The sequence below is a fragment of the Xylaria bambusicola genome (assembly GCF_022495145.1).
Source record: "Xylaria bambusicola strain CBS 139988 unplaced genomic scaffold F5B22scaffold_61, whole genome shotgun sequence".
NCBI lineage: Eukaryota > Fungi > Ascomycota > Sordariomycetes > Xylariales > Xylariaceae > Xylaria > Xylaria bambusicola.
The window spans coordinates 163,001-188,977 of record NW_025953614.1 but is presented as its reverse complement, the minus strand read 5'-3'; the positions used below and the strand labels follow the sequence as shown (position 1 = coordinate 188,977).

The 25,977-nt window shown below is 49.2% G+C and overlaps 7 protein-coding genes across 7 annotated transcripts; 5 read left to right on the top strand and 2 right to left on the bottom strand.

Annotated features, from left to right (window-relative positions):
- The first annotated feature begins 2,369 nt into the window (after nt 1-2,369).
- F5B22DRAFT_625059 (tyrosine phosphatase) lies at nt 2,370-5,281 on the top strand. Its single transcript, XM_047976157.1, has 5 exons — nt 2,370-2,814; nt 3,002-3,238; nt 3,932-4,167; nt 4,287-4,397; nt 4,957-5,281. Exons 1-5 carry the CDS (start codon nt 2,617-2,619, stop codon nt 5,114-5,116), a joined length of 942 nt encoding a protein of 313 aa, XP_047826426.1. The 5' UTR covers nt 2,370-2,616; the 3' UTR covers nt 5,117-5,281.
- On the bottom strand, nt 5,282-7,272 carry F5B22DRAFT_625051 (eukaryotic mitochondrial regulator protein-domain-containing protein). The gene is made up of 3 exons (XM_047976156.1): nt 6,961-7,272; nt 6,257-6,826; nt 5,282-6,023 (listed from the first exon to the last, which is right to left on the bottom strand). Exons 2-3 carry the CDS (start codon nt 6,722-6,724, stop codon nt 5,478-5,480), a joined length of 1,014 nt encoding a protein of 337 aa, XP_047826425.1. The 5' UTR covers nt 6,725-6,826; nt 6,961-7,272; the 3' UTR covers nt 5,282-5,477.
- A 1,464-nt stretch (nt 7,273-8,736) lies between these two features.
- F5B22DRAFT_476410 (uncharacterized protein) lies at nt 8,737-11,592 on the top strand. The gene is made up of 3 exons (XM_047972203.1): nt 8,737-10,593; nt 10,651-11,237; nt 11,324-11,592. Exons 1-3 carry the CDS (start codon nt 8,835-8,837, stop codon nt 11,516-11,518), a joined length of 2,541 nt encoding a protein of 846 aa, XP_047826424.1. The 5' UTR covers nt 8,737-8,834; the 3' UTR covers nt 11,519-11,592.
- A 567-nt stretch (nt 11,593-12,159) lies between these two features.
- Nucleotides 12,160-14,512, bottom strand: F5B22DRAFT_476431 (HET-domain-containing protein). The gene has a single exon (XM_047972204.1). It carries the CDS (start codon nt 14,133-14,135, stop codon nt 12,426-12,428), a length of 1,710 nt encoding a protein of 569 aa, XP_047826423.1. The 5' UTR covers nt 14,136-14,512; the 3' UTR covers nt 12,160-12,425.
- Nucleotides 14,513-18,592: 4,080 nt separating this feature from the next.
- F5B22DRAFT_639406 (uncharacterized protein) lies at nt 18,593-20,156 on the top strand (the record flags this gene model as incomplete). Its single annotated transcript, XM_047977713.1, has 4 exons — nt 18,593-18,748; nt 18,858-19,274; nt 19,327-19,758; nt 19,836-20,156. The coding sequence occupies 4 exons, from the start codon at nt 18,593-18,595 to the stop codon at nt 20,154-20,156; spliced, it is 1,326 nt and encodes a 441-aa protein (XP_047826422.1).
- Nucleotides 20,157-22,008: 1,852 nt separating this feature from the next.
- On the top strand, nt 22,009-22,519 carry F5B22DRAFT_476329 (uncharacterized protein). The gene has a single exon (XM_047972201.1). The coding sequence runs from the start codon at nt 22,094-22,096 to the stop codon at nt 22,355-22,357; it is 264 nt and encodes an 87-aa protein (XP_047826421.1). The 5' UTR covers nt 22,009-22,093; the 3' UTR covers nt 22,358-22,519.
- F5B22DRAFT_476335 (uncharacterized protein) lies at nt 22,520-25,413 on the top strand. The gene is made up of 2 exons (XM_047972202.1): nt 22,520-24,926; nt 24,977-25,413. The coding sequence occupies exons 1-2, from the start codon at nt 22,681-22,683 to the stop codon at nt 25,305-25,307; spliced, it is 2,577 nt and encodes an 858-aa protein (XP_047826420.1). The 5' UTR covers nt 22,520-22,680; the 3' UTR covers nt 25,308-25,413.
- Nucleotides 25,414-25,977: the final 564 nt, after the last annotated feature.

Here is a 25,977-nt window from a genome sequence, read left to right as displayed (position 1 = left end):
ATTTTGAGAAGCAGGATAATTCTGTTTTCGCCGTTCCCATTGTTGCCTTAATTATAGAGCCAATGAGAGCGAGAAACTAGAACTCGCCCTTAGCATGAAGAGTGGTACTAGCGTATTGTCATACTGCCCTTGACAATGCACTTCCTTCTGCCTCGTTGCCTGTCTCATACCCAAGCTGTCAGGTACTAGATAGGAAAGGAGAAGATGAGTGGAAGGTTCCAATCCAGCACCTCGTGTGGTGGATTTCTTCCTGACGCACACTGGCTTCACCGCTCTGGTAGGTACTGCAAAGTATACTTGATGTAGTTGATATGCGAAAGGCAAACAAGGCTACCGCGCGCTTGGCCGCTGTCGATGCGACCCGATGGTCTAGGTGGTCCGCGGCTAGTGTGGATTAGTACAACGCAACGCAAGTAATCGAGTGTACCCTATAGTGGATGGCATGTATCTCTCTTTCTCTCTGTGTGTGTGCGTAAGTAGCCAATATGGCGCACGTTATGCAAGCTTGACAGTAGGGTAACACCTCGTGATAATTTGCATATGCATACAACAGGGCCAACATGAGGCTTCAGCTATTGCCTGAACCGCAAATCTAGTTAGCACGGGTATCAGTATCGGGGATCTGCATGGTCCTGCGATGCAAATAAGACACTGAATTACTTCGTAGAGTAAAGTATGAGTCGCACGTCTTTACGGCTGTCTCTCGTTGCGGCGGTATGGCGCAGTTGTCACATGCTCATCAGAAACCGCCAGCAGCCAGCATTGAGTGGAAGGAATAGACGTCTATATTTACTCCACCTAGCCTGGGTCAGCTCGATGATGGCCTATTTGGTAGACGCTTAATCGTTCAGCCGACCTAGACTGATGTCATGCAGGCATGGCGCACGCGGACAGGGGTAAAGTGCGTACGGTGGCGGCCGAAGAGGAATTTTTGTCTCAGCAGTTTCGTATCATCTGTGTATATGTCGTGCGTTCACACAGCAATGTCTAGTAAAGAAGAGGATCAAGAAGTACCTTTCCCCAGGGAACTGGCCGTTTGCTCCAATGTCGCGGCGAGGATGTTGGATAGTATGCGGCTCTGCGGGCGTACCGAAGGCGAGATAAGAGATAACAATAAGCGCAGAAGTAAATTATTGGCTCCTGCTTAGCAAACGTGACGTGGGAATCGGGATACCTAGGCTGTTTGGGTAGCAACGCATATATTGAGGACTACCTCTTTCGTCAGGTTCTAGGTGGGCTATTGCTAGGCGGTCAATCAAGTCTTTCGTTGATGGTGTGCAAAGTGTGAACCAATATGACATTGTAGCACCGGATGAGCCTGCCGACTGCCCGTTCGTGCTGCGTCAGACTCGTAGTATTACCTCAGACAGAAGCCGAGGTGATGAGCGGTGCAGAACTAGACGGAGAGAGCAGCAGCCCCCAAGCAATAACACTTCCATTACAGCCCGAATGGGATCATGGCTGTTGATAGCGTCAAACACGGTCTCGATTTGGCTTCGATCGGGGGCTGGGGGTGGTGGTGGTGGTGGGAGATGGTCAAGGCTGCATGAGCATGCAAGCAGGCCAACGGCGTAGCCGGCTTGGTTCGCTCCCCTCATACTCGACTATTATTCTCTCATGCACTCCCACGATGTCAGTCGTGCACGTGGGAGCGTAAGGCTTGCAGATAGCTGTAGCTGTCGGTTTGTGCAGGTTTGACTTGATCATTGGATTCCAAGAGGTCAGAGTAGATGCCTATAGTAGTACTACCGTACTATGTAGGGAAGATATCCATCTCCTGCCCAGGTGCTAAGAGAGGGAAGGCATAGCGTGGCCGTGAACCACATGGATCCTGTCCAACGGGCAACGGCTGTACCTGCCATTCAAGTGGCAATTAACCTTACCTAAGCCGTAGCCACGTACAGTGCATGCCATAGGTACCCAGATGGATCCTTCCCAGTTGCATGGTGCACTGGCCGGTAATTGCTCAAGACTGGCCACCCCGAGTGCACATGGTGAAAAGGAATCCATCGTGATACTGATAGGTACGGGCATTTAAACTTGGGCGGGCTCGGGCGGAACTACGAAGTACATGCGTAGCACTGGCGTGTGTAAACGGAACCTGCATACCTTGCTTGGTACCTGCCTACTGTACCTACTTCGTAACCCCACTACCTACCCGAGTCTGCTCCCAGCGTCTGAGAGGGGTGTGGTTTCATGACAGTCCTTACCTATCCTTTCTATTTCTCTCATGTTTTTTTTTTTTCATTGTCGATCTCTTATGACCCTAATAACTTCGAGTTACTTGCTTGGTTGGTAGCTCGCCCTGGTTGATTAAGTGCCGGACCAACTTCAGAAACCAAAACCACCTGTCGGCGTGCTGTTGTCCAGCCCCAAGGTTCGTGCCCAAGGTGTGTAAGCTGTTGTATGCTCCGTGCTACCTACGTCTCAAGGATAAGCGCCAAGAGCCTACCTAGATGATCTTGAGATGGCAGATGCCCGGTGGCTGATGACTACATAGGTACCGCTTCTGCAGTAAACGCGTCCAAACCCTTCGGTAATGAAATAAGCTCCGATCGTCTCTGGCCAGCCCAAGCCACACGGCCGGATAGAGCTAATCGAACACGGCAGGCAAACATGGCAACGATAGATAGTAGCCCTGACTTAGCAGCGAGAAGCCTGCCATCGCCTCCCTTTATCTCAGTGCCGGGCTTGCCTAATTTTAGGGATGCCGGAGGTTACGAGATCATATCCGATTCGCCTAGTGCTCTCTCTTCTGAAGGAAACCGAAAGGCTAAGATTGTTAGGCGAGGTATCATATTCAGGTCATCAGAGGTTGGTTCTCTCTCCTGATCTTGTGCCCCCCGTTCGAAGTATTCTAGGACCACGGCCTGCGTAATTAGACAATACTCACTAGTAATTTTCATATGAGTCCTCGACCATGCTTGATATCTTATTTTTTCTTTCTTTTTCTTTTGCAATGATAGCGGAAGCAGCGAGCACTGATATGATTCTCAAACAGCCCTCTAAACTGACGGACGCTGGGGCTGTACAACTAAGCCAACAGCTCGGTATCAAATCAGTTTACGACTTACGATCCGCCACTGAGATCACGCGGGGGCTTGGTTCCGGTCGTGGATTTCCTATTCGCGAATGGGAGGGTTCAGAACGTAAATTTGTTCCGGTGTTCTTGGACCAAGATTACTCGCCGGCTGCCTTAGCTCTTCGGTACAAGAACTATGCTTCAGAGAGCGATGAGGTAAGCCACTTCTTTCACTTAAGGCCAGGATTGCATCGCTGTTGACCTTTTGCATGATCCCGGGACCTAACGTTACCCCCTACACTTACTGTATCTCTTTAATTTGCTCGCGTTTCGAGCTGTTGCAAGGGTAACATTTTCATGTGGTGCCAATTATAGCAGAGGTCCCAACAGAAGCACGAGACTTTTTGCCGACATGTCGTTCCAATGTACGGTACTTTCTCTGCACCTCGCTGCACCTGCAGGTGCACCGTGAATGCAGAAGGGATGATTCCATTTCCAATAACGTGGGGCTTGAACTAAGAACTAGCGGCATGGTAACATGAAGCCCAGACCTATGAAAGATGTTCGGTGAGACAAGCGTTCATCTGGTACCAAGTAGCACCAAGATGTAATACTCATCTGCCTAGGAACCGTTGTGACCCAAAACAGCAAGCCCTCGGATGCTCCGATTACATGCGTCCGGGTTGTGGGTTCCGTCTCCTGAGCGATACCACATGGACATATTGTTTGCAAGCAAATATAAGCTGCAGGCTAGGTGTACCTAATTCAATGTCTAGTGACATCATTTTAGACGCCAGGTCGAAGCTTATTCCCTTTCTTTATTGTTGATGAAGTTGTGGCCATGTACTACACCAGCCTCACTGGCTTTCCACAGACATGACTCAGCCAGGACTCTAACCAATATTTCAGGGCTTTATTGAAGCATACAAAGACATCCTCAACGCTGCCACAGACCCGGCCAATGACTTCCAGCCTTTCAAGGCTATCTTGGGCCATTTAGCTACGGTCCCTACTACCTCTTCCCCACAAGGCGTATCACCGTGTCTCGTTCATTGCACAGCAGGCAAGGACCGCACAGGGGTTATCGTTGCACTAGCTCTCAGCTTGTGTGGCGTACCGGACGAGGCCGTCGTTCATGAATATAAGTGAGTGGAGTCGTATCGTTTACTGTAGCTTAACGTCCTGCCAAAGTACTTTCCCGTCTAAGTGACCCAAGCGTTGCCACCTTCATGGCTGCTAACCTGCTCCCCTTCGTGTAAAATAGTCTGACCGAAATTGGGCTGAACTCTCGCCTCGAAGAGCTCGTGAAACATGTCTCAAGCAACCCACAAATCGGCATTGATGTGGAGGGGGCAAGGCGGATGGTTGGTGCAAGGTACGTTCTCATCCACACTCACATCATACTCAATTCCGCCCCTATTTCCAAATTTATGAATAGTCTCTTATTTGAAAACCATTATATGAACCCTTGCTTTTCTCGTATTCTTCAGCTCCAAATCTAGCTTGTGCGTCTGGAATTCCTGGGGGCGGCTCCGTCTGGGCAGATGCTTGGTAGTAGCATTATCTGATTGGAAGCTGTCATCAAGCCTAATCCTTGGGTTGGGGTCCGCGGAGTAAGATAAGAGGGGAACTGGGCCAAGGGGAAGCAAATTAAAAAAAGAGGAGGGACCAGACTGTTTGTGATATACGGCTGTAGGACTTCCACTAGTCCTGAAGACATTCATACACTATCCACCCCCTCTTTTCAGGCAAGATGCCAAACATGCTCACACCTAGCCCAGATTGAATACTTTTCAAGCGCAGTAGCCAACCGGGCACAGGGCATACCCCAATGAGTTGTGGCGGGAATGATTGCTCTCGTCTTCAGTCTTCGTTTTTTTTTCTCTGCTATAACCATTCACTGAGACTAACCTAACAACTGCTCTTTGTTCTAGGAAAGAGGCAATGCAAGGCACATTGGCCTGGATTCGGAAGAAGTACGGCTCCGTTGAGCAATGCGTTATCGACCTAGGCATCCTCACACCCGAAGGCATAGCCCAGCTAAGGAAGAACTTGATTGTTGAGGTCGACCAAGATGAAGTGATCCGGTGGTAGAGGTGTGCTTGGTAGCATGCTCCACGAACGGACTTAAATTATAATGTGACGCGCTATGATGGGATACGAGATGATTTGATGGTAGGTGATGGATCGAATGGGTATATATATCTATGCATATTTTATACATATCAGGCCCGAGGTAGAAAGAATAGACATCTATACACAGCGATTACCAGTTGAATTCGTTATGCGCGACTTAAGCGCCATGGTGCGGCTTGGGCGTCTGCTTCCACATGTCAAGACAGTAATGCCTGAACGCTTGCTCCATCCTGGACATTGTTTGTCCGAGCATCATCATAATACACTGTTGATACAACAAACATAGGCCCACCTCCAGCGCCGCTGATAAAACATCGGATCATGGTACTGAAGTAGGGATCTTGATCTGGTGGCCCTTGGACCTATCGTCATACGGTGTACCGTACCGCCAACCAACAACGTTGCGGGATCTACCCTTCGGACCAACGTTCTCCGAGTTGAACTGCTTGAACCGGAATTCGAAGCGCTCCGTGTTGACACGGGTGGTCTTCTTCTCCTCATAAGCGGCCTTGGCTATCTGCTTCTCGGCGGCCTTGCGCTCAGTTTCCATGACGGCCTCCTTGAAGCGCTCAGACGCGTCCCAGAGGGGTCGACCCTGCTCAACTTCCCTCTCCATTTGGATTAGTTCGGGATGTGGCACTCGCTTGTCCGCGGACAGCAGTGTGGGGTGGAAGGCCTCGGCAGCGTCTTCTCGTGTGAAGTGTCGCGACTCGGAAGTCGGCCAGAAGAGCTGCTGCATTGTGTAAGGATGAACGTGAATCTCGTTGATAGGCTCATAAGGGGCGTTCTGTTGATTGGGTTGAATGTAATGCGTGGGAAGCATCGACAACACAGCCTTTGAGTAGGGCGTTGCGAGCGGTTTATCCTGTTCCCAGAGAAAAAAAATATTATTAGCAAGGGGACATCCAAAGCCTAATTCGTAATGGGAAAGCAAGGATCATTGGTAGTTGAGATCAGAGAGGCTCGCAACAGCAGTTTGTAACCATGTAGATGTCTTCAAGACTTATCGAATTGGTATGTTGAAATCATCATGTCAAATAACAAGAGAGGGGTCGGCACGAATAGATGTGGCAAAGGGAAAGGCAAAAGGCAGCTTACCTTGGCTATCCAATCCTTCTCGACCTCCTTTAACCGCACGATGGCGGCGACTCTGCGGATGTCAATACCCAACTCTGCGGACACGGCCTTGATGGTCTCGCCCTCGCGCATGACTTTCTCCCATACTAGTTCACGCGCCCTCTCGTCGAGGACTTTGACGCTCTTGAATTCTGGGTTCAGTGGAAACGGCACGTCCGAAACCTGGTCGTTCCGACTCGACAAGTAAACGGGCTCATTGCCTCTGTGTCTGCGGAAATAACGTCCTTGGCGCCTCTCCCATTCTCTGAACATACGGCGGCCCTTGCTAAACTTTGGCCGGCTCGCCGTTGTAGAGAAGCTGGCGGCGGCAGCAGCAACGGGAGCTTGCAAGGACTGCGTCGACCGGCACGCAGCACCTATGCCCGTCCTTATTATCGAGGAGGCTATGGCCCCTGCTGCTGCCGACGGTGTCAGTATTATTGGTGGCATTACGACACCCTCTCTTTCCAACCCCCCGGGGGCTAAGAATTTGAAAAGTCGGATTGAAAAGATTGGTCGAGGTTATTTATGGTCCATTTGAGGGCGCAGACGCTTGGAAAATTGGTGTTAGCTCTCGGATTAATGATTTGTCGTTTTTTTAAGTTGAAAGTGGGGCTTCTTAGCGGGGCAGATATTGTCATTTGATTGGTTTTATCAGTTTTCTGATAAGACAAGTAGAGACGTACCTAATCCCGGCAGGTGAATGGACAGATTACATGTAACAGATAGGTACCTAAGTACTTTATATAGCATGTACCTACGGTAGTAATAGAAAATCCCCAGATACTCCCAATTTTGGGAGCCCTGTAATCCAGCCCGAAGCTTTCATAGGTAGGCGAGTAGGATAAGTAGGTACTGTAGGTAAGATGCTAAAGTCTTGTTGCTCCCGAATGCGATGTTGATTACGAAGTAATGTTCAACCTATCATGATCGCTCCCTGACGAGCGAGGCATGTAGATGGCGACTTTCATTTCGTGGACCAGAGTGGTGTCTACCATCTTCACACCAACTTGCTGTTAGCTTGCCACTCTCCGTCATTTAATATCAATGTACGTCGGTCTTGATGCCAGACTTACGGACCTTGCCTATGACCGCAGCTTGTACTACGGCCTACCTAGTATCATCGCTGACACGTTACCTACCTAGATATTTACCTACCTTGTCCCAGCTATGCACAATACCTAGCTCTAGGTACACGTGCCTGCTCTTGCTATAAGTATTAAGCAGCACTAAGGGCTGTAATCTGCTCATTATTATTTTGTGGTGTAGAAGACCCTAGGTATCTTACTCTTTAAGAGTTGATCTGAATCTGGTAGTGCCAGGCCGCAGAATACCAGTAACCACAGATACGGTAGCTCGTGCAGACTCGTGGATTGCAGATATCGCCACCTGCACCTCATTACTTACCTATGTTCAAACAGTAATACCTAGCAGCTACTATCACACACACCACCGGGAGTGATAGGTGGCAAGTGCATACTGTCAGTGGCCTGAAAACTATACGAAGTAGGTAAAGCTGTAAGTGGCGTGTATTCGTTGCCTCAGCGTTGGTATAGCTTTGCGTGTGTTGGTGGTGGTGGTGGTGGTGGTGGTGGTGGTAGTTATAGTACTATAGGTGGTCGCACAGTAGCCCATCACGAATCGCGATGCCTCATGCACGTCTGGTCTTATAATCCCCCCAAAGAGATTAACGCGGCCCCAAACGACAGGGTGTAACCCAAGCTCGCCCCCTACCTGTTCCAATCATGTCCCAATCATGTCCCAATCATGCCGTGCGCTGCATCCATCTCTGTATTAAGTAGGCATGGTGGAACCTATAACTCTGCTATAACCTTGAATAGGCAGTTACTTAGTAGTTACCTCCACGAAAAGATCGAGCTCGTGGCATCGATCGTTGAGCAGCACGGAGGATGGATGGTACTTCCCTACCTATGCTTATATGTAGACTAGCAGCATTGATTCTCAGACTTCTTTAACCTAGTGCAGTGCTCTCCTACGTGTAGATATTGCATGGGTATGTGTGTACTTACTCACCTCCCTCCCCTTGCACGCCAACACAACAACAGCATGAGCCGTATTGGTTCCGTGTGAGGGATGGGGGTAAGCACATGTGTCTACCTATATCGGTATTCGATGGCAGCCTCTGCTAAGGATGAATGTATACAGTAGTAGTCTCCATTACGAAACCATCCGCCTCGTCCTCTCTCTGTCCCTGTTCTCTGTCCCGTTCATCCTCTTACTCTACACCTATCTACCTACAGGGAACGAGGACTGCCAATCCTAGACGTGCAGAGCCGCCACAGCTTGACCCAGCTTTCGACTTATTCTTAATACCTATCTTGCTAGATCCCGGTCCCTACTAGTACAGCTGTCAAAAAAAAAATAAACAATACATTGCAATTAAGTCTATCATTCAAGCGATAATCAGGCGGGGAACAAAAGGAGAAAGGGAAGGGAAACACAAGCCGCCTAGCAACTTGACATCCATGAACAGCTAGGCAAGCTTTTTTCGCGCCTTGCTAGGTATGAGCTGCATCCAGCTCCGGCATCCGCTCCGGCCATGGGCAATCTGAAAGACAAGATCAAAGCCACGCTCCTCCGAAGAGACAGTAGGCGGCAGTCGCCATCACCCAGTAAGAACAGCTTTGGACGAGACTATGCCTCAAGTGTTAGCACGCACACGCAGCCGGGCTACGATGCCTCAGATGAGCGGAGTGACCATGGTGCTCGTGGGAGCAGCCGGAGCTTCAGCTTGACCTTGAACCCAGACCAAGTTCTCCGCCGAAGCACTAGCAAAACCAGAAGCAAGAGCGGCAACCTCCACGACAAACCACCTCATACATCTACTCCTGACGCTAATGTATCTGTCGCACCTATAGAAAAATCGCGGAATAAGAGTAAAACGAGCCAGGCTCATAGCCAAGGTCAAGACCAGCGCACCGACGACGCCAATGTCGGCGATACCTCCGAGCTCAACACCGGCAACAACACCGCCAGTAACACCAATAACAACAATGATGGCAGAACCAAAAGAGCCGACGGGAGCAACGGCTCCAGCTTGAGTCGCGGTGGTAATGGTGCAGCAGCGCATGCTCCCGTTAAAACAAGCGCCAAATCCGCTCCACCATTGCTTCAAGCTGGGCCGGCTCCAGCAGCAGCTGCTCGTAACTCTAAAAAAGCTGCCGCTACCGCCGGCTTAGGCAAGGATCGGCAGAACCCAGCACTCAACCCACGTTCTGCTGGCTCTTCAACAAATCCAACGGCTCCAGCTAGCATCGCTTCCGACACCACCAACGACGCCGCTATCTCGACCGCTGCTGGTAGCGTTACCGCTGGCACTGGCACTGGCCCTGTCCCCGTCGCCGCCGCCACTGGTCTTGCATTGCCCAGCATCCACGAGCATCCCGCTACTCCGCCCACTAACCCGGCGTCCGAAATCACCTCGCCCGACCCTCGAGCTGCCTTCAACACCGTTGAATACGACAGAGACGATATCGCGACTCCCCTTGACGACCCTCTCCAAAGCGCATCTATCCTTACGCCGCTTGCAACCTCCCTGCCCAGACCTTCGCTCTCGCCGCTTTCCTTCGCTCGTCCCTTTGGCCCGCTGAGAAGACAGAGCATACTGCCGCCGCATCAAACCGATTTCGCCAGAGCCCTTCTCCATGGCTATGCAAGCGACCTCGAACTAGACCCTGCTGACTTGGATCAACAACATCTCTTTTCAGGCATGGTCACAGCAAAGATATGGGTCAAAAGACCCCTGGCATCGGCTACGCTAATCACCATTGGTGAGGATGATCTTGTTGATGACGTTCGCGAGCAGATCCTCCGTAAATATGCCAATTCTCTAGGCCGACAATTCGACGCCCCGGATCTAACTCTGAAAATATGTAACCGGGAACAGCAGACGACCAGGATACTACAGCCCGACGAGGTCATGACCAAAGTCATTGAATCTTACTACCCGAAAGGTCAGACTGTCGACGATGCCTTGCTCATTGATATACCCTCGCGCAGAACACCCAAGGCCTCGCCGAACCCGAGATTCTACGCCGACGACCGACCACATGAGTCCGGCACAGACTACTTTCCGCCTTATCCACCCCCTCACCATGCCGTGACCATGAGTGGGCAACACGGGCTTCACTTCCCTCCCTCTATGAGCATCGTAGGCGGTAATGGACTCCCACCATTGCCCTCCCCCGGTAGTGCCAGGCGGTTACCCATCAATCGGCCCAACCTGCAAAGAATGCACACGGCGTCACCCGTCTCCATTGCCAACAGTCATACCCCCCAAGTAGGGGCTGCATCTACCGGTACGCACAAGTACACCAGACCAGTACGCTCAAGGACTCATTCAGGTGCATCTTCAGACCAATCCAATCATCAGCCCGCTGCAGCTCCGATCCCTACCCCTCCCCCCGTCGAACGTACAGCAACTCCTCCTCCACGCACTTCTTCGCCCATGCCTTCTGTCCGGACAAAAAAGAAGCGAATTATCGATGCCCCGTCGCTGCCCTCCGGTTTATTAGATACCGCCGTGCCGCCCATTAACATACTTATTGTCGAAGACAACATGATTAATCTCCGGCTTTTGGAGGCGTTTGTCAAACGGCTGAAGGTCCGCTGGCAGACCGCCGTGAACGGTAGAGAGGCCGTTGATAAGTGGCGTGCCGGTGGCTTCCATTTGGTGCTTATGGATATCCAGCTCCCAATCATGAATGGCCTCGAAGCCACGCGCGAGATCCGTAGGGTTGAGAAAGCCAATTCCATTGGCGTCTTCTCCTCATCGGCGAGCAGCCCGCCGGACGAGATCCTACCGGAGCCTGCGGAGGAAGACAAACTTGCAAACACCGAGATGTTCAAGAGCCCTGTCATCATAGTCGCACTGACAGCGAGCTCGCTGCAGAGTGACCGACACGAAGCCTTAGCAGCCGGATGTAATGACTTTCTGACTAAAGTAAGTGTTCGTCTAATTAACGTCTACTAACATCTTTCTTTCTTCCCTTCTTTAATGAGACAATCGGCTGACCGTGATCGGGGTAGCCCGTCAATTTCGATTGGTTACAGCGAAAGGTCAAGGAATGGGGTTGCATGCAAGCATTGATCGACTTCGACGGCTGGCGAAAGTGGAAAGATTACTCCCAGAAAACGCAGGACGAGGCAGCGAAGAAGACAGCCGCCACTACTAAAGCCAAACCAGTCAAGAAAAATCGGCTGTCCATGACGGCTGCGGCTTAATCCCAGCGGTATCGCATGCCTTGCACGAATAGCCGCCCAATTTAGTGGGTTGTTAGCATTCACCTAAGTGCTGATCGAGCTTCGACAGCATTCTCGTTAAAGCGAAACTCCTTACGGAGGCACATTATTTATTATTATTTTTTATGTTTCAAAAGCAAATGATTATGCAACAATTTTTAAGGGGGGTATAAACTTTGAACGCACGGGCAAGCGGGGAATTTGGGGCGGTTATTATTGCTTCTTCTTCTTTGGTATTCACAGGCCTTTGGTACAATTCATAACTCGGAGATGATGCCGGAAACTGAGCCATCGATACACGGGAAAGGTTCAAACTGGCGACGGGAGTTACATTGAAATGAGCGGCTTGGAGCTCGCTCTGGTGAATGTTTTTTTTTCTGGAGCCGAGAGATGTAATTCTGGGTAGGAGGGTGAAGGGGTGGGAGGGGTCTGTGTCCGAGTAAAGGAGTTGATTCGAGTACAGTTCAGATAACTTGTTCGAATGGGAATCAAAAGCGTCGATTTCTCGCGCGCGCGATGACCGTGACTTCGGATTCTGCCTGCACTTGAATGAATCAGACATTTTGGAAATGAATTTGTTAATTGAGCGTTTGCCGTTGCATACCATAGTATTGAACTTCTTTTCCATTATGTTCGGAGGTATATGATTTGATTTGGGATGTGTAAGGCTCGACTACTCATGTAGGCAGTTCTACTTTCTTGGCTTTGCGGAATGAGTAGACGATGGTCCCCTTCAATGCCCTTGGTTAATCCCGTGTATATGCATATATATTTACTAGGCATACTAGTCAATTCCAATTTGTTATGATTAGGCAGTGTTTAATATTTGCCGAATTTCGATATATGTTAGGGACGTAGTACGAGCTTCTGGGTTTGGGGATCAAGGGAGTCAACCATTTTGTCGTCTGATAGCCTGCTTTTTGTCGACAGAGCTCTCCACCGCACGAGGCTGAATATCGCAGCAAAATATAAATCGGCGACGGGTGCGTATGGCTTCCACTCGGTACCTCATTCTGCCTTTAAGATGAACTGCCGTTGTTTCCCGCCAGTTCAGTCGTGGAGGACCGCAAAAGCTTCTATCCCAGGCTTTCTTACACGAATCCCAGATTTCAATCGCAGAAAGTCCTTTATCGTATGACGAGAGGCATACCAACGCTTTATAGCCTTTCTTCCAAAAATGGCCCGTCGGCACAGTAATTGGGCGGCTTAGCAGAATGTAAAGATAAACCCGTCGTTCTATGTGAAGAACTATGGCGAGGTAGCTGTCATGACGAGGATAGCCCCATTCCGGTGCAACAGCGACGGCTGGAGGATACATACTATCGATGACAAATCCATGCTCAATTAGTGCCTTCATGTCGATAATCAGTATCCCGTACCCCAATTGCCAGGGCTCGGTGTCTCTGAGATCGGCGTACCATGTGCTACCAATATCAAGATAGACAGTCTTCCATATTGGTACATTTCGCTTGAACCATCTAGTCGACACCCCGAGTAACATCGGTGCGATGCGAGTGGCATGCCTATAAATGTCCGATCCCTGGGATCTTCGCAATAGGACCGAAAGTCGTCTACCGCGACTCGTCCCTCTCTCAATTGTGTAATTTGTTACAAATACATAGCCATCGTTTCGGGCGTCAACGCGCAAGACTGGTAGATCCACGCGGAGACCGTATGGTGTCATAATCCACGTAGGTTGTGATATTCCTCCCACAGGAAAGCCTACCCTTTTAATGCCAACGTTCCTGAACCCACGGAATAGCGATGGTGTCGGTGCGAGGTAACTGCGATCAAACCGGCTTTCAATATCTTTAATATCAAGGTGATGCAGTCCAAAGCCACGGAGCAAGATGCTTGGGTCGAAGTACTTCTTAAGAAACTCTTCTTGTAACCTTAAGAATGCTCTATTTCCTTCACCGTATAAGAGAGGCATGGAGACGTCTAACAAGCCGAGTAAACAGTAGGCCATGTCCTCTACTCTAGACGTAGATCGCCCCGATGCCCATGAGAATTTCGTAGCCACAGGCACGTCCCTTAACGTGGTGTCCAGAGTACGGATCGAGTACTCAGTCCACTGCTCTATTCCAGTGATACACCCGACCATAAGTTTCGCACTGCGATTGGCGAAGCCGCCCTTGTATACCTTGAAGATTGTCGTCCACGTCGTGTCAAAGAATTCCAGGATGACTGGCGCAATAAGCTCTTGTAAAGTCCATCCACGCGTAAACCATTTGCTATTGCCGAGAGCAGAGTATGAAGCATCTAGATTTTCTTTCGTAACATCTGCAAGATAGACGTAACAGATCTTGGCCTCACCGTACCATCTGAACATCGAATTGATGGCTTCAGACAACTCAGCGCTACTCCTCTTGTCAATACAACATGTATCGATCCACACGAAGTCGAGCCCGTCGCGAATTGCTTGCTGGCAGCATCCTTCGATCTTTGCGTAGCCTGGTTTCTGCGTGTGACTTGGGTCCTTTAGGTCTTGAAATGAGACTTCTCCTTCGCCCCAGGTATGAGATAGTATAGCATAAGGTGGTATTCCGTCTCCAAAGAACTCTTCCAGTCTCCCCGTGTAGACGTTTAATAGATGCATCTTATATGAGGGAAGTGCTCAACTTCGGAACACGCGATTAGGTTCTGCGCTTAGTTGTTAAACGGTGAAAGCATGTGGAGTACTGTTTGCGGTCTATGACCATGCACGGTTCGCGAGCGGGTGAGAAAGATGAGACCGGCGAGAAATGAGACGAGGGGATAAGCAAGCAGTGTTTCTTTTGCATTTTCTCCAATCCGGGCTGTGTGAGCAGCAGCGTAGTATTCACACAGCCCTCTTGTGGCACGCACCAGTCGGTGTGATAACTTAAGGCAAATACAATAGCATACGTTTCAATGCTAGAACAGGGATGATTGCGAAGTTTCGGGAAGCGGCGAAGACATAAACACTATATATGGGCTAAAAACGATGATAGTAGTATTACTTAGACATGCTGATTAGGACAAAATGTCCAGTACTTGACATCTGCTAGCTGGAGATATTGGCGTATGAGTGTCTGTCAGCTCCAACTGTATTGGTTGTTTTCCTGTTTCCAAGGCGGCCAGGGATATCCGCCACTTTGGGGGAAGCTGATTATTATTTGACCCCCTCACAGTCATAACAATACACACGGTACTGGAGGAAGAACAATGATGACGATCGTGTTTATTTACTTGAACTTTTTCAACCGGCCCCGTCGCATAAAATTGTACGACTTGCTCGTCTTACTTTCATCATAACTACATGAACCTTGGACTAAAGGAGGGTTAGCAGACAAACGATAAATGAGTGATACTCGGATAACCATAAACCAAACCTAGGTAGTGCTGTTAGGAATCAAGCACGACCCGCCCGCAGGTATGATATGTTGAACTCGAAAACAATCAAATGCGTCGTTGCGATATTGTACATTGAGGCGCTGCAAGCGTCATGAGCCTCTGGCCCTTTGGTTAGCAAGATCAACCCGGGTCAACTTAGATAATCATCACGTGAGAAAGCTGACACAGAAATTGGCACCTATCTCCGGTTGCTGATGAACAAGCTGAAGAATTCGATACATGTGATGGACTAAGCATGTTCGACAGGGTGTGATTATCTATCTCGAACACGGCAGACTTCAAATATATGAGTTCTTGTAGACATCTACTACTCCTATTCTACCCCTTTTTGAAGAAGACTCACCTCCAAATTATTCCACTGGCCACTTATTGTCCTGATGAATAACTATGCTGGAATTTTCGTAGAAATGCATCACTGAGCCTCGGCTTTGAAGGTAACTGTGCTGTAACTTACTCTCATCGCTCCCCTCGGACAACTGGCCCATAAACATCTATATTTTTGGCGTGTTAACAAGCGGTTAGTTCATTAAATGAGGATGAAGGATACCACACCTTCAGATAGGCACCAAGAGGCTTGTCTAGGTAATACATCTGGGCCTAGATCAGGTATTCTGCTTGTAGTGTACATGCAAAGTGAAGATCTCCTGGCTTGTTTGAGTCCTTCCCCCCTATTGGCCCTGCCACACACGGCATTCATTCACATTAGTCCTATTTACTCTTGGTGTGAACATTAACTTAAATGGTGTTCGGTACATGCAGTTGCCCACCTGGCACAAACATAGGTAATGTTATGTAGATAGGCTACCTAGCTAACAATTGTGCCTGGGTACCTGCACTAATTACTGAGATCTCAGAGGCAGGAGGTAGGTGGTTATTCATCGAGGCTTGATACCATAGCCATCATTCCGTTCTTCTTTCTAACTCTCGCCTCTCTTTTTGCCCGCCCCTTCCGCCCAAGTCCCACTCACTTCATCTTTAGGGAAGAGAAGTGTTTTCCCTTGCCGCCTATTCTTTTACAGCTTCACCTCCTTCCACGGTTGTTCGTACTTGCCTTTCCATAGCTCATGCTATCTCTCGATTGACTCCTTCGTTGAGGTATGTTAGTGACATTTTATTCCACTCGTTATCTCCCATCAAATCACAACCCGTGCATTTTCCCCGAGGCCTTACCTTAGCACATGTCATTTTAACTTGCCACGATCTCTTCCTTAGCGTACAACACCATCTTCCTCAGTCCCCCCCCTCTAAAGTCCAGTTGCATCACTTGAATTGCCTATGTAGGTTCTTTACATCTCTTCTAGGCGCAGAAAAACCTGATCAACTGGCCATATCAGTCCAGCAGGTCAAAGAGGCTTTCCAATGCATTGTGCACCTAAACATCTCCCATACGAGCAGCACTTGCCTATCACCACTTGTATCTTCACACAAGATTGTTGCCTTGTCCTTCCATCTACCCTCCTCGAACCACCGTCCTTCCTGTTCCTCCAGCATTGAGTTCTCCATTGGGCAATTGTTACTGCACACACTATATTCAGATCTTTCCGCGAGGACGTGCGATGAAGCACTCCTTCCCGTTTCGTTCCTGGTGGTATCTTCTACTCACACATCTTCATTAGAATACTGATTCAAGCTCTCCCTGGTCTGTTAGTTGACTCATTGTTAGGCGAGTCCAATCTTCTTTCCTCGACGTCACGCCTTCGGCCTTACCAGCTTCTCATTCCGCACCACTTCCATTACAATTGTTTATTGATCGACTAGCACTACCGACCCATAACGATAGATATATATTATCGCTGCCAAGCACAGATTCCTACTTCATCTTGTCATTCAGACTTGTTTTCTGTCCTGGTTTCTGATCTAAATCTTCTCTCAGTCTAAATCATCACACATACCGTCCTGCTTCATCGTTTGAGTAGCAGGCACACTTTCATTCGACCTTAAACATTTATTGCCTTGGGGCAGACATCTAATATTGTTATATCTAGTTATTCCGAGCAACAAAGCACCATTCACATTCCTTTACTGTCATAAACCATCACCTTGACAGCATATTGTGCTGTATCAATGAGTAGGTACAGCTCTCTTTCTTCGTTTACTATAATATATGTGCTGATGATTGAAAAGCCTTGTCTCTAGTACAAGGTCCTACAGAGCAAGCACTCTGGTTTACAGTTCATCAGTTCACCTCCTCGGGAAAGGACCACCAGAGCTCTCTACTCAAACAAGATGTCTCTAGCAACTGGTCGACGCTTGACCATAGCCCACGTGTCTATGGGCCGTTGGAATAGACAGCCTCTCAAAACAGGATCATCAGAGCGCGATGATCGAGTTGGTGGTGGCGTGTCTCTAACCGCTGTCAGCGATTTTGATGACAATGTTCAAACTCCTTCCGATCCCAACTCTAACAGTGAGAAAAGCATTCATGTTGCGAAATCAGATGACTTGAATAGTACTGCAAAGTCCGCCGAGTCAGCTGGCTCAACTGAGGCCCAAGATGAATCGTTCAATCGTCCGGCTTCCCCAACATCTTCTGTCAGCACCGTCAGTTCTATGTCTGTGCAGTCTTTGGAGGAGGAGAAGGTAAAGGTATGTTACACTCCCCATTACTGCCCCCATCAAGAATATCCTTTGGTCATAGTACCAGTCGACGAGCTTTAAATTGACTGACTGCGCCGATCATAAACCCAGGATGCAACTTTGGCTCTTATGAACATGTATAACACTGGACGACGCAATCGCTCTGCTACTACACCGGCCCATGATTACAGTTTCCAAGATTTAACTCAAGGTCTCCCTGGAAACGGAGCTTCTACTGCTCATAGTTCTCCCATTAAACCTGTGGCTCAGACCAACACAGCTACCAGTGAGACGTATCAATACTTCAATAGCAACACACATTGTCAACAACAATCCCAGATTTCATCCCAAGTCCAATACAATGCAATGGCACCTGCTTTTGTCCCTACTTTGAGCATTAGTCTTGAGTCTTCTGGTAGTGATAACAGCCCAGGTATAGCCAGAAAGATGGCTGTGGGAAATCAGACCCAGGGACATGTCAACGGCAGAGCTCATTTAACGCAAAACACCCAAGTACCATATGCTAGAGCTAGCCCGGGTCATCGCTACTACCATGAAGATGTATCAGTTACTAGTCATTCCTCTGTCGCAAGTCCCGTGCAGGTAATACCAGTTCGTCCCAGTCCTCGTTATCAAGGCAGTCAGACCAATGGTTTCCTCGCAAGCCGAGCCCGCAACCAACAGGATCAGATGCAAGACCATGTAAACGACAACGCTGGTCACATCTACAACGGATCGAACCCTCCTCTCGTCCCTGCTAATGGTTACCAGATGCAGATCCGAGAGAGATCTATGTCGTACGACGATGGTATGGCCTACAACGAGCCCGCTTGCCACGGTCACTGGCAGCATCACACGAACGACGAGACACCTGCGATCTCAGTCAATGGCGGGTCTCACCAAAATTGGAACATGCAGAACACTCCATCTTCCGGCGCACATGGGTACAACTACGGTCTGCCAAATAGTGCCTCAGACGGGTCCATGTCGCAGTACTTTCATACTGGACAATCGATTACTTCTACGGCTTTGGTTCAATATGACAACGAGCCTGTGAGGTGTTACCCTAGCGTAGGCCCCATGGACTTCGGAATGCCCAGCAAAATGACCTTGGCGAACCGGTCCGAAATGCTCCAGAGTCTTACGGAGAAAGGACAGCCCACTCTCGATGATCTCCTTGACACTCGGTTCATTCCGTTCATCGAGAATTATATGTATTCATACCCGACGGAGGAAAACGGAGTGATTATTATCAAGAACGTAAGTCACAAAATTCCGAAGACTTTCAGAATCTTGTGATAGTATATGCAATTCGTTTTCCTAATTAAATCATCAATTACTTGAAACTGATAATGTCTTGCGATACTAGATCCCATACGAGACCACGCGCGGCGAGATCATCGCACTTCTAGGCAAGACCTCGAAAATCCTTAACGACCGTCAAGAGCCAGTTCACATCATCATGGACCGTGTCACTGGCAAGACTCAGGATGCGTTCTGCGAGCTGTCTAGCCTTAACGCGGCGATCGAAATCGTCGAGAGATTTGCGAAGGGTGCGGAGAACGGTCGTCTTCCACGTCTCGGTAGTCGGGTCGTCGAGATTGACTTATCGTCGCAGACCACTCTTATGAAGACTGTCTTTCCCAGCTCTAAGAACGGAGTACAATGGAAGGGCACCCGTCCGCAACTTGTAACAAGCTCCGCATACGCTTGGGAGAATTTCAGTGGCTTCTTCACCGAGGAGGAGATGGTCATGCTTAGAAAGCATGTCGACAATCCCCAGCGCGTAAGTTATTCTGCTCAAGAATCCTGTGTAGAGCTGATGTTTGGAGGCTTAGACGGTGTACGCCCGAATCTGTCCTGAGCGACCATACGAATGCATGATCAGCACTCTCCGCAAGATCCCCTGGTATATGGCCGAGCACATCACGATCAAGCAGCGCCACTCCGTTTACGAATGTTGCATAAAGATGATAGGGGTCCTCGTTGGCAAGGTCAACTCCAATGATAACGGGCGCCGCGATCGCTCCCGGAACGATGAAGGGGAAAAGATAGAGGTCGACCGCCTTAACCCCCAGCTTCTCGACCGCTTAGTCACTTCAGCTATGCTGTGCCCTGGATTCTCTGTCGTCCAAAAGCATAACATCGCCACGATGGCTAACCTGCCGGCTCAGAAGAGACGTGAATTCAACCAGCCACGGTTCCCAGACTCATGGCGCCATCAATGGACCCTTATTCCCAAGGTGAACATGCCGATTGATGTTCTTGAGGTATGCTGCAGTCACTTATCGCAGACAACTTTTTGCTCTTAATTGAGGCCTGTTCTAAACGCTAACACTTGCTCTAGTGGTATATCGCAGTCATCAGGGCTGAGACCGAAAGAGTCGCCAAAAGCCTGGGAATTCATCAGAAAAAGCTGCTCGAGGAAATCATGGAGGACAGGTGCCTCGATGGCTATTGGGGTTTCTTCTGGGCCGAGGTCAACTTCCCCGTTGGCCTGACTTGGGACAACATGTCGCTCGCTGACTGTAGCCGATTGGAGTGGCAGGCCATTCAGAGTATTCTTACTCGTGCTATTCAAGGTGGCAATGTTCCTCCCTCATACACATCTGGTTCCTATCATACCAGCCCGGCATGCAAGAAAGAATTCGCTCGACTTCCTTATTAGAAGTTGCTAGATGATCAGCTGACATTGTTGACCTTGGTTGGCAGGCAAGCCCAGGTCTTCCTACTCACAAAAACCAGTTCCTTTTCTGATTTCTTCGTCTTTCCTCCCCTCAACAGTATGTAGAGGCTGAGGATATAATTGACGAGGTCCTCGACAGTATAATTGGAGCAGAGGATTGCTTGACTCCGAAGGATACGAAACTCTGAAATTTGGCCAGCTTTGGTCATGAAACAAGATGCCATGGTTCAGGATGAGAATACATTGGCGGCGATACGATGCTTTACGATTATGTCCCTAAAGCAGGACATAATAACGATGACGATAACGGCCGTACTTTTCTTCCCCGGTTCTTTACATGCGACCACCTTGTAACGTGGAAGTCAATCTTTGGCTAGGCCCGAATGATTGCTTGGAAGACACGATGGATGCCGGGCTTTTCCGTCGCGTGGCCACAACCCTATATGGTGAAACAATGAAAACGGATTACACAGGGAAACAAAAAAAAAAAAGATATTTCGGTGGACATGGTTGAGATGTGGGCAGGAAGGAGTAGCTCGAGAGCTACATACAGAGGAAGGCAATATACCCTCTAATGCGCAGCTATTTGGCAGGATGTTCCTTGATACTGGGTATATACCACACATCCATAGTGTAGCTCTACAGCAAATGATTCTCATCTTATTGAAGCTTGGATATCCCAATGCAATGTGAGGAGACACTATGAAGATCCAGCGTGTGCTCGATAAGCCTGTTGTGCGAAAGAGCCCATAACAGACCAGCCCTTCGGCTAGGATGTCAAAGAAAGGTGAACGGTAACCTGCAACTCATGGTGCGGAGTAGCTCGGGTTCTCCGCGTCATGCGCTGACGACGAGTTTCGTGGCATAATTGATACTTACCTACCGGTACTAGTTGTTATGACTATGTATATGTAAGGGGGGGATTTGCTACGTTACCTCGTTACATACTTACCGTACTTAATTACTCCACGTACTCGAGATCAAGTGACAACGATGGGAACGACGTAGAGAAAGATTTCGGGTAAATCGGCCTTTTTTCTCTCTTTTTTCCCCGACTCTACACATCAATGGCCTTTCCTACCAAGCTCCTGTTACCATCATCACTACTATGTCTCCAGCAACTTCAAGACATGCAGGTAGCTTCATCAGCGAAGAAGATCAAAACGGTGAAACGAAGTCGAGCTCGAGGCTAAAAAGCTGCATGTGATCAACATCAAGCACACGTGCCGAACAGCCGTAAAATGGTCTTGATTCTGAGGCTGAAACGTTCACTAGGCCCGGCCAGCGGGCGCTAGGCATAGCTTGGCTCACTGATTAGTCCCTAGCGAGCCTAGGTACCTACCTACCTAGTTTAGGTATGTACGCTACCTCCAGTACATAAGTTAGGCCTACTATGTAAGTAGGTGCTTCTTAGCGGAGCCGGGCTGCGGGGGTTTACTGTAACGGCCGGGTGGAGGAGGTACAATGGTGTATCGTTCGCAGCATTGCTCCCTCGCAGCTAGGGGGTTACCAAGGTACCTACCTAATGATACACACGTCCCTAGGTAGGTAACTTAGGTGCTATTATACCTGGCTACACACAAGATTCTGCATACCTCCTTCTTAAGGGGTTCCTGTGAGGTAGAAAGGAGGTTATTGGATTATGTATCTGTAGGCAAGCAGATACCCGCTGTACACGTGTAAGTCAGGCCATTCAACTTACATGTACCTTAAGTACCTACATCTACTCGTACAGCATGTACAGCATACCTAAGTAGATACCTACTCGGGGCCCAAAAGGAGGGTTAGGGTGCACTGATGACACCGGATATCAGCGCACTAATCAGGGGACCTACGGTAGCCTGCTGGATTCCTCTCCCCATATAGTACCAGGTAGTAGGTACCTAACCTACCGGTAGCCATGTATCTTCCATGTACACATGTACCTTAGGTACACATTCCTCCTCCTCCTCTCCTCCTCCTCTACCCGCCGCCCGCCGCCCGCCTCTCCACCACCCGATAGCCTTGACGATGGACATCATCACTATCCACTTCTCCCCTTCCTCCCTTTCGCATCGTACCTAACTTCAACAAACGTCTCCTTTTCCCTTTTTCTTCCTAGGCCGCCTACTCTTCAGCTTGATTCTAACCCGACACGCCACACGCCTTCTTCTGGTCGGTCTTGTCTTTCTTTTCTATATTAAATTTCCCCGGCCTTGATACTTTTTCACGTGCCCTGTTGTACCCGACGAGACGGCAAGCTTCTGAATCGACCTCCTTACATAAAAGGTGTGACTATAAGCTGTCTAGCAGCATCGCCGTCACTTCCTGCGCCTCCCCTCTTCATAGGTCGTCTTTTGCGTAAAAGCAACATCAGCATTCACTATCACTACTGCGGATGAGCGTCATAACAGGTTCAGAGCTGAACTGCCAGCTTCGCCGGTGTCGCTTGTATTCCTCGTAGCCAACCCATAGACGACTTGGATTGGGCTCGTGGTAGATCGCCTAATCTACCTGCCAACCAGCCATGCGACCCCCGAGACTCTTCATTCTCATCTTCTTCTCGGCCGCCTGCCTTTTCCTCCTTTGCCGCGCGATCACATCTGCTGTCCACCCTGCGCCCATCACATCGTCGCCACGGTCACCCGACCACAAGTCAGCTTTTAGTTCCTTCTTTTCTTTCACAGCGCCGTTCACGCTCTTTCCGCCCAATGCCATTATTACGATAGCCGATGATAACAGCACCTCATTTGCCGCTCGGCCGGCTGCGTTTGGCCCAGCTTTGCCGGCGAGGGGATTGAACGGCCAGCTATGGGTTGGAAGCGGTTTCTCGGAAGAAGTTTCGGCGGATGGCGAGGGAGAGGGTGAACTGGGATGCAGCGATGTGCCTGGCTGGAATGACGGCACCTCCATATCCCCATTGAAACTCTCACTCAAGGAGGTTCATGGCAAATCTACGTCTACCAACACCGAATCCCTCCCGTCTAAAAAGTGGAAGCGAGGCATCTCCAGGACGCCAGCCGTTGACCGGACCGGTCTCTCCAAGACCGAGATCAAAAGTACGCAGAAAAAGATGGATGATGGCACCGATGACTATCTCCACCAGCATCTGGAGAAGGCGCAAAGACCAACCAGCGATTCAGCCGGGTCCTCTGTTTCTGGCCATGCCGATATACAGTCCATTCAAGAAGGTGCCGAGATTGAGGGGAAAATTGTTCTTTTGAGCCGAGGGGGCTGTGGCTTTCTCGAGAAGGTCAAATGGGCGCAGCGCCGAGGCGCTGTCGCCTTAATTGTCGGAGATAATAAGAGGGGTGGTCCCTTGATTCAGATGTATGCGCATGGTGATACATCCAATGTCACTATTCCGTCTATATTTACCTCGAGAACAACGGCTTATCTACTCTCCTTGATGATGCAACCCGGAAGCTTTATTGAGGATATTATTGATGATAGTGGCAGACCTATACAGAAGGTTCAGCAGTACGACAAATCGAGTAGGAACAAGCGGGCGTCTTTAGCGAACTCTGCTGCTCAGAATGCAAAGTCAGCGGCTACTTCACGGGGCGAAAAAGCAACCCAGCTAAGAGAGTCCCGGTCCGAGTCGTTAACAACAAGATCAGGGTGGTTCTCGCGTTTCTTTGGCGGTTCAGCCCAATCAAAAGCATCGGCGGAGTCGGGTGGCTCCTCGAAAAGTAATCAAGTGGATTGGGTCTTAGTTGAAGATTTCTCTGATGAGAAAGATAGGAGTATCAAGAAGGGCTTAGACCAAGCTGCCAAGAACAAGGCAGGTGGTGGTGTGATTCCAGATTCCCGACAACCTTTAGAAGACAATTTCCAAATTGGTGTAGAAGATTGGCGAGACCCTGATCTAGTTGGAGCCGACAAATCAGAAAGCTCAATTCTGGACAACGGCAAATCTTCCCCTTCCCAAGCACAGGCTAAGACGGGGCGTGTTCGTTTTGCGGATAAACACGACGCTGACGGACCAGGCCATATAAGTAACAACCCCAGCAACGCCGACTACGCAACAACCCATATGCCTGCTAAAGGCAAGGACGCCATAGGGCTTGGTAAAGGCAAGACTGTCACAACTGAAAACTCTGGTCTTATATCTAAGCTATTTGGAGACGATGGGACTGTGGAGGCTCAAAATGATGAGGATGAAAGTCAGTTGAGCGAACCACCCTTCATAGGCAGACCAGGTGGTATTGGAGCGCTACCTCCTCCTTCAGAGCGTGAGGGGCTTTGGGTTGTCATTACGCCTACGAGTGGAGCTAGCCCATTCTTTGATACTCTCCTGGTTTTAGTTATCAGTCCTCTGATCACACTTACTGTAGTATATGCATTGTTAATACTGCGTGCTCGTATCCGACGGCGCAGATGGCGGGCTCCCAAGTCTGTCGTTGAGCGCCTTCCTGTACGGACATATCATACTGTGGCGTCCACTCCTAGTCGTTCTCCACGGTTGCCGTCTCCTCCAACGAGTTCATCTCCAACAACACCTTTGCTTCAAGATCAACATAATCCATCCAGATCACGACCCCGTTCTCGGACCACTACGGGCGTTCCCTCGGCTTGTGATTTACTTGATGTTAATGCAGCATTGTCACTGCCAGAGGCACCACGCGCAGAAGAAAAGCGTGCTAGGTCGAGTCAATGGAAGAAGTATATGGGACGGCAAGTGGAATGCGTGGTCTGTCTCGAAGAATATGTTGATGGCGTGAGCCAAGTTATGAGTCTACCTTGTGGACATGAGTTCCATGTAGACTGCATGTAAGTTCGATGGCACTCCTTCAAAAGGCTGAAGCTCACTAAAATCATAGAACACCATGGCTCACGACTCGACGCCGAACATGTCCGATATGCAAGGGAGATGTTGTTCGATCTCTTGCTCGGGGCTCACCATCTAGTCCACGATACGAGGCCTACCGGGATGATACGGACGAGGAGGAGACGCTGGTCCGCGATGCTGGTCCTTCTACTAGTCGCTCACGGCTCGATGAAGACACTGCCGATTTGGAGCAAGGGATACCCACCTTGCCCAGCATGTCGCGACAACCGGGTATGCTCAGCATGCTCTCGAATAGCATAAGAGATCGATTCTTTCCTCAGCCAGGGCGGACTGCTAACAATGTTGAGAACCGCGATCGATGACGGCGCGCTTAAATACCACTTTTGCATAACGTATTCATGATTTTAATGATACAGTAATGGCGTTGGGTGTTTTTATCGCAAGACGGGGAGCTCTTACCGCTCTCGCCACTATTTCGAAACTTTTTGTCATTGGATCAGTCATATTAGAAGAGGTGGGAATGTGTCTCATTGAGGCAAACAATACTAGGACGGTGGGGTCTTGCGTGTCACCATGTTTCTCCACCGGCACAAGAGGAAGAGGCGGCTCAAGTGGAAAATTTTTGTTGGCCTGCTGGGATGTCCCAGATGTTGTAGTCTTGATTGGACTAGGTATGTGAATGCGGGCGCTTTGGCGCTAGGAGGCCTTTTGCCAGTTTTTTATCGTTTCTTTTTGTTTTGTGCGACATTATCATTATACCCCGCTTAGTCGATGGCCACGAGAGAATACATGGAATACCTAATCTTCATGACATTGGTTTTAAAAAGCTTTGGTCTTTTCATCGATGTGTAAAGAGCGACTAATTATATGCGTGCGAGGTTCAGTATTGCTTGCAAAGTATAGTTAGTCCTGCTTATCGAGAGACGTGAGACTTGGGACGCCCAAGCTTGGCGCAGTTGCAGAACCTATAGATTATGGTATACCACCAGTGATTTGTATGTCTATTAGATAAAGCACAGGTATTCGCGATGT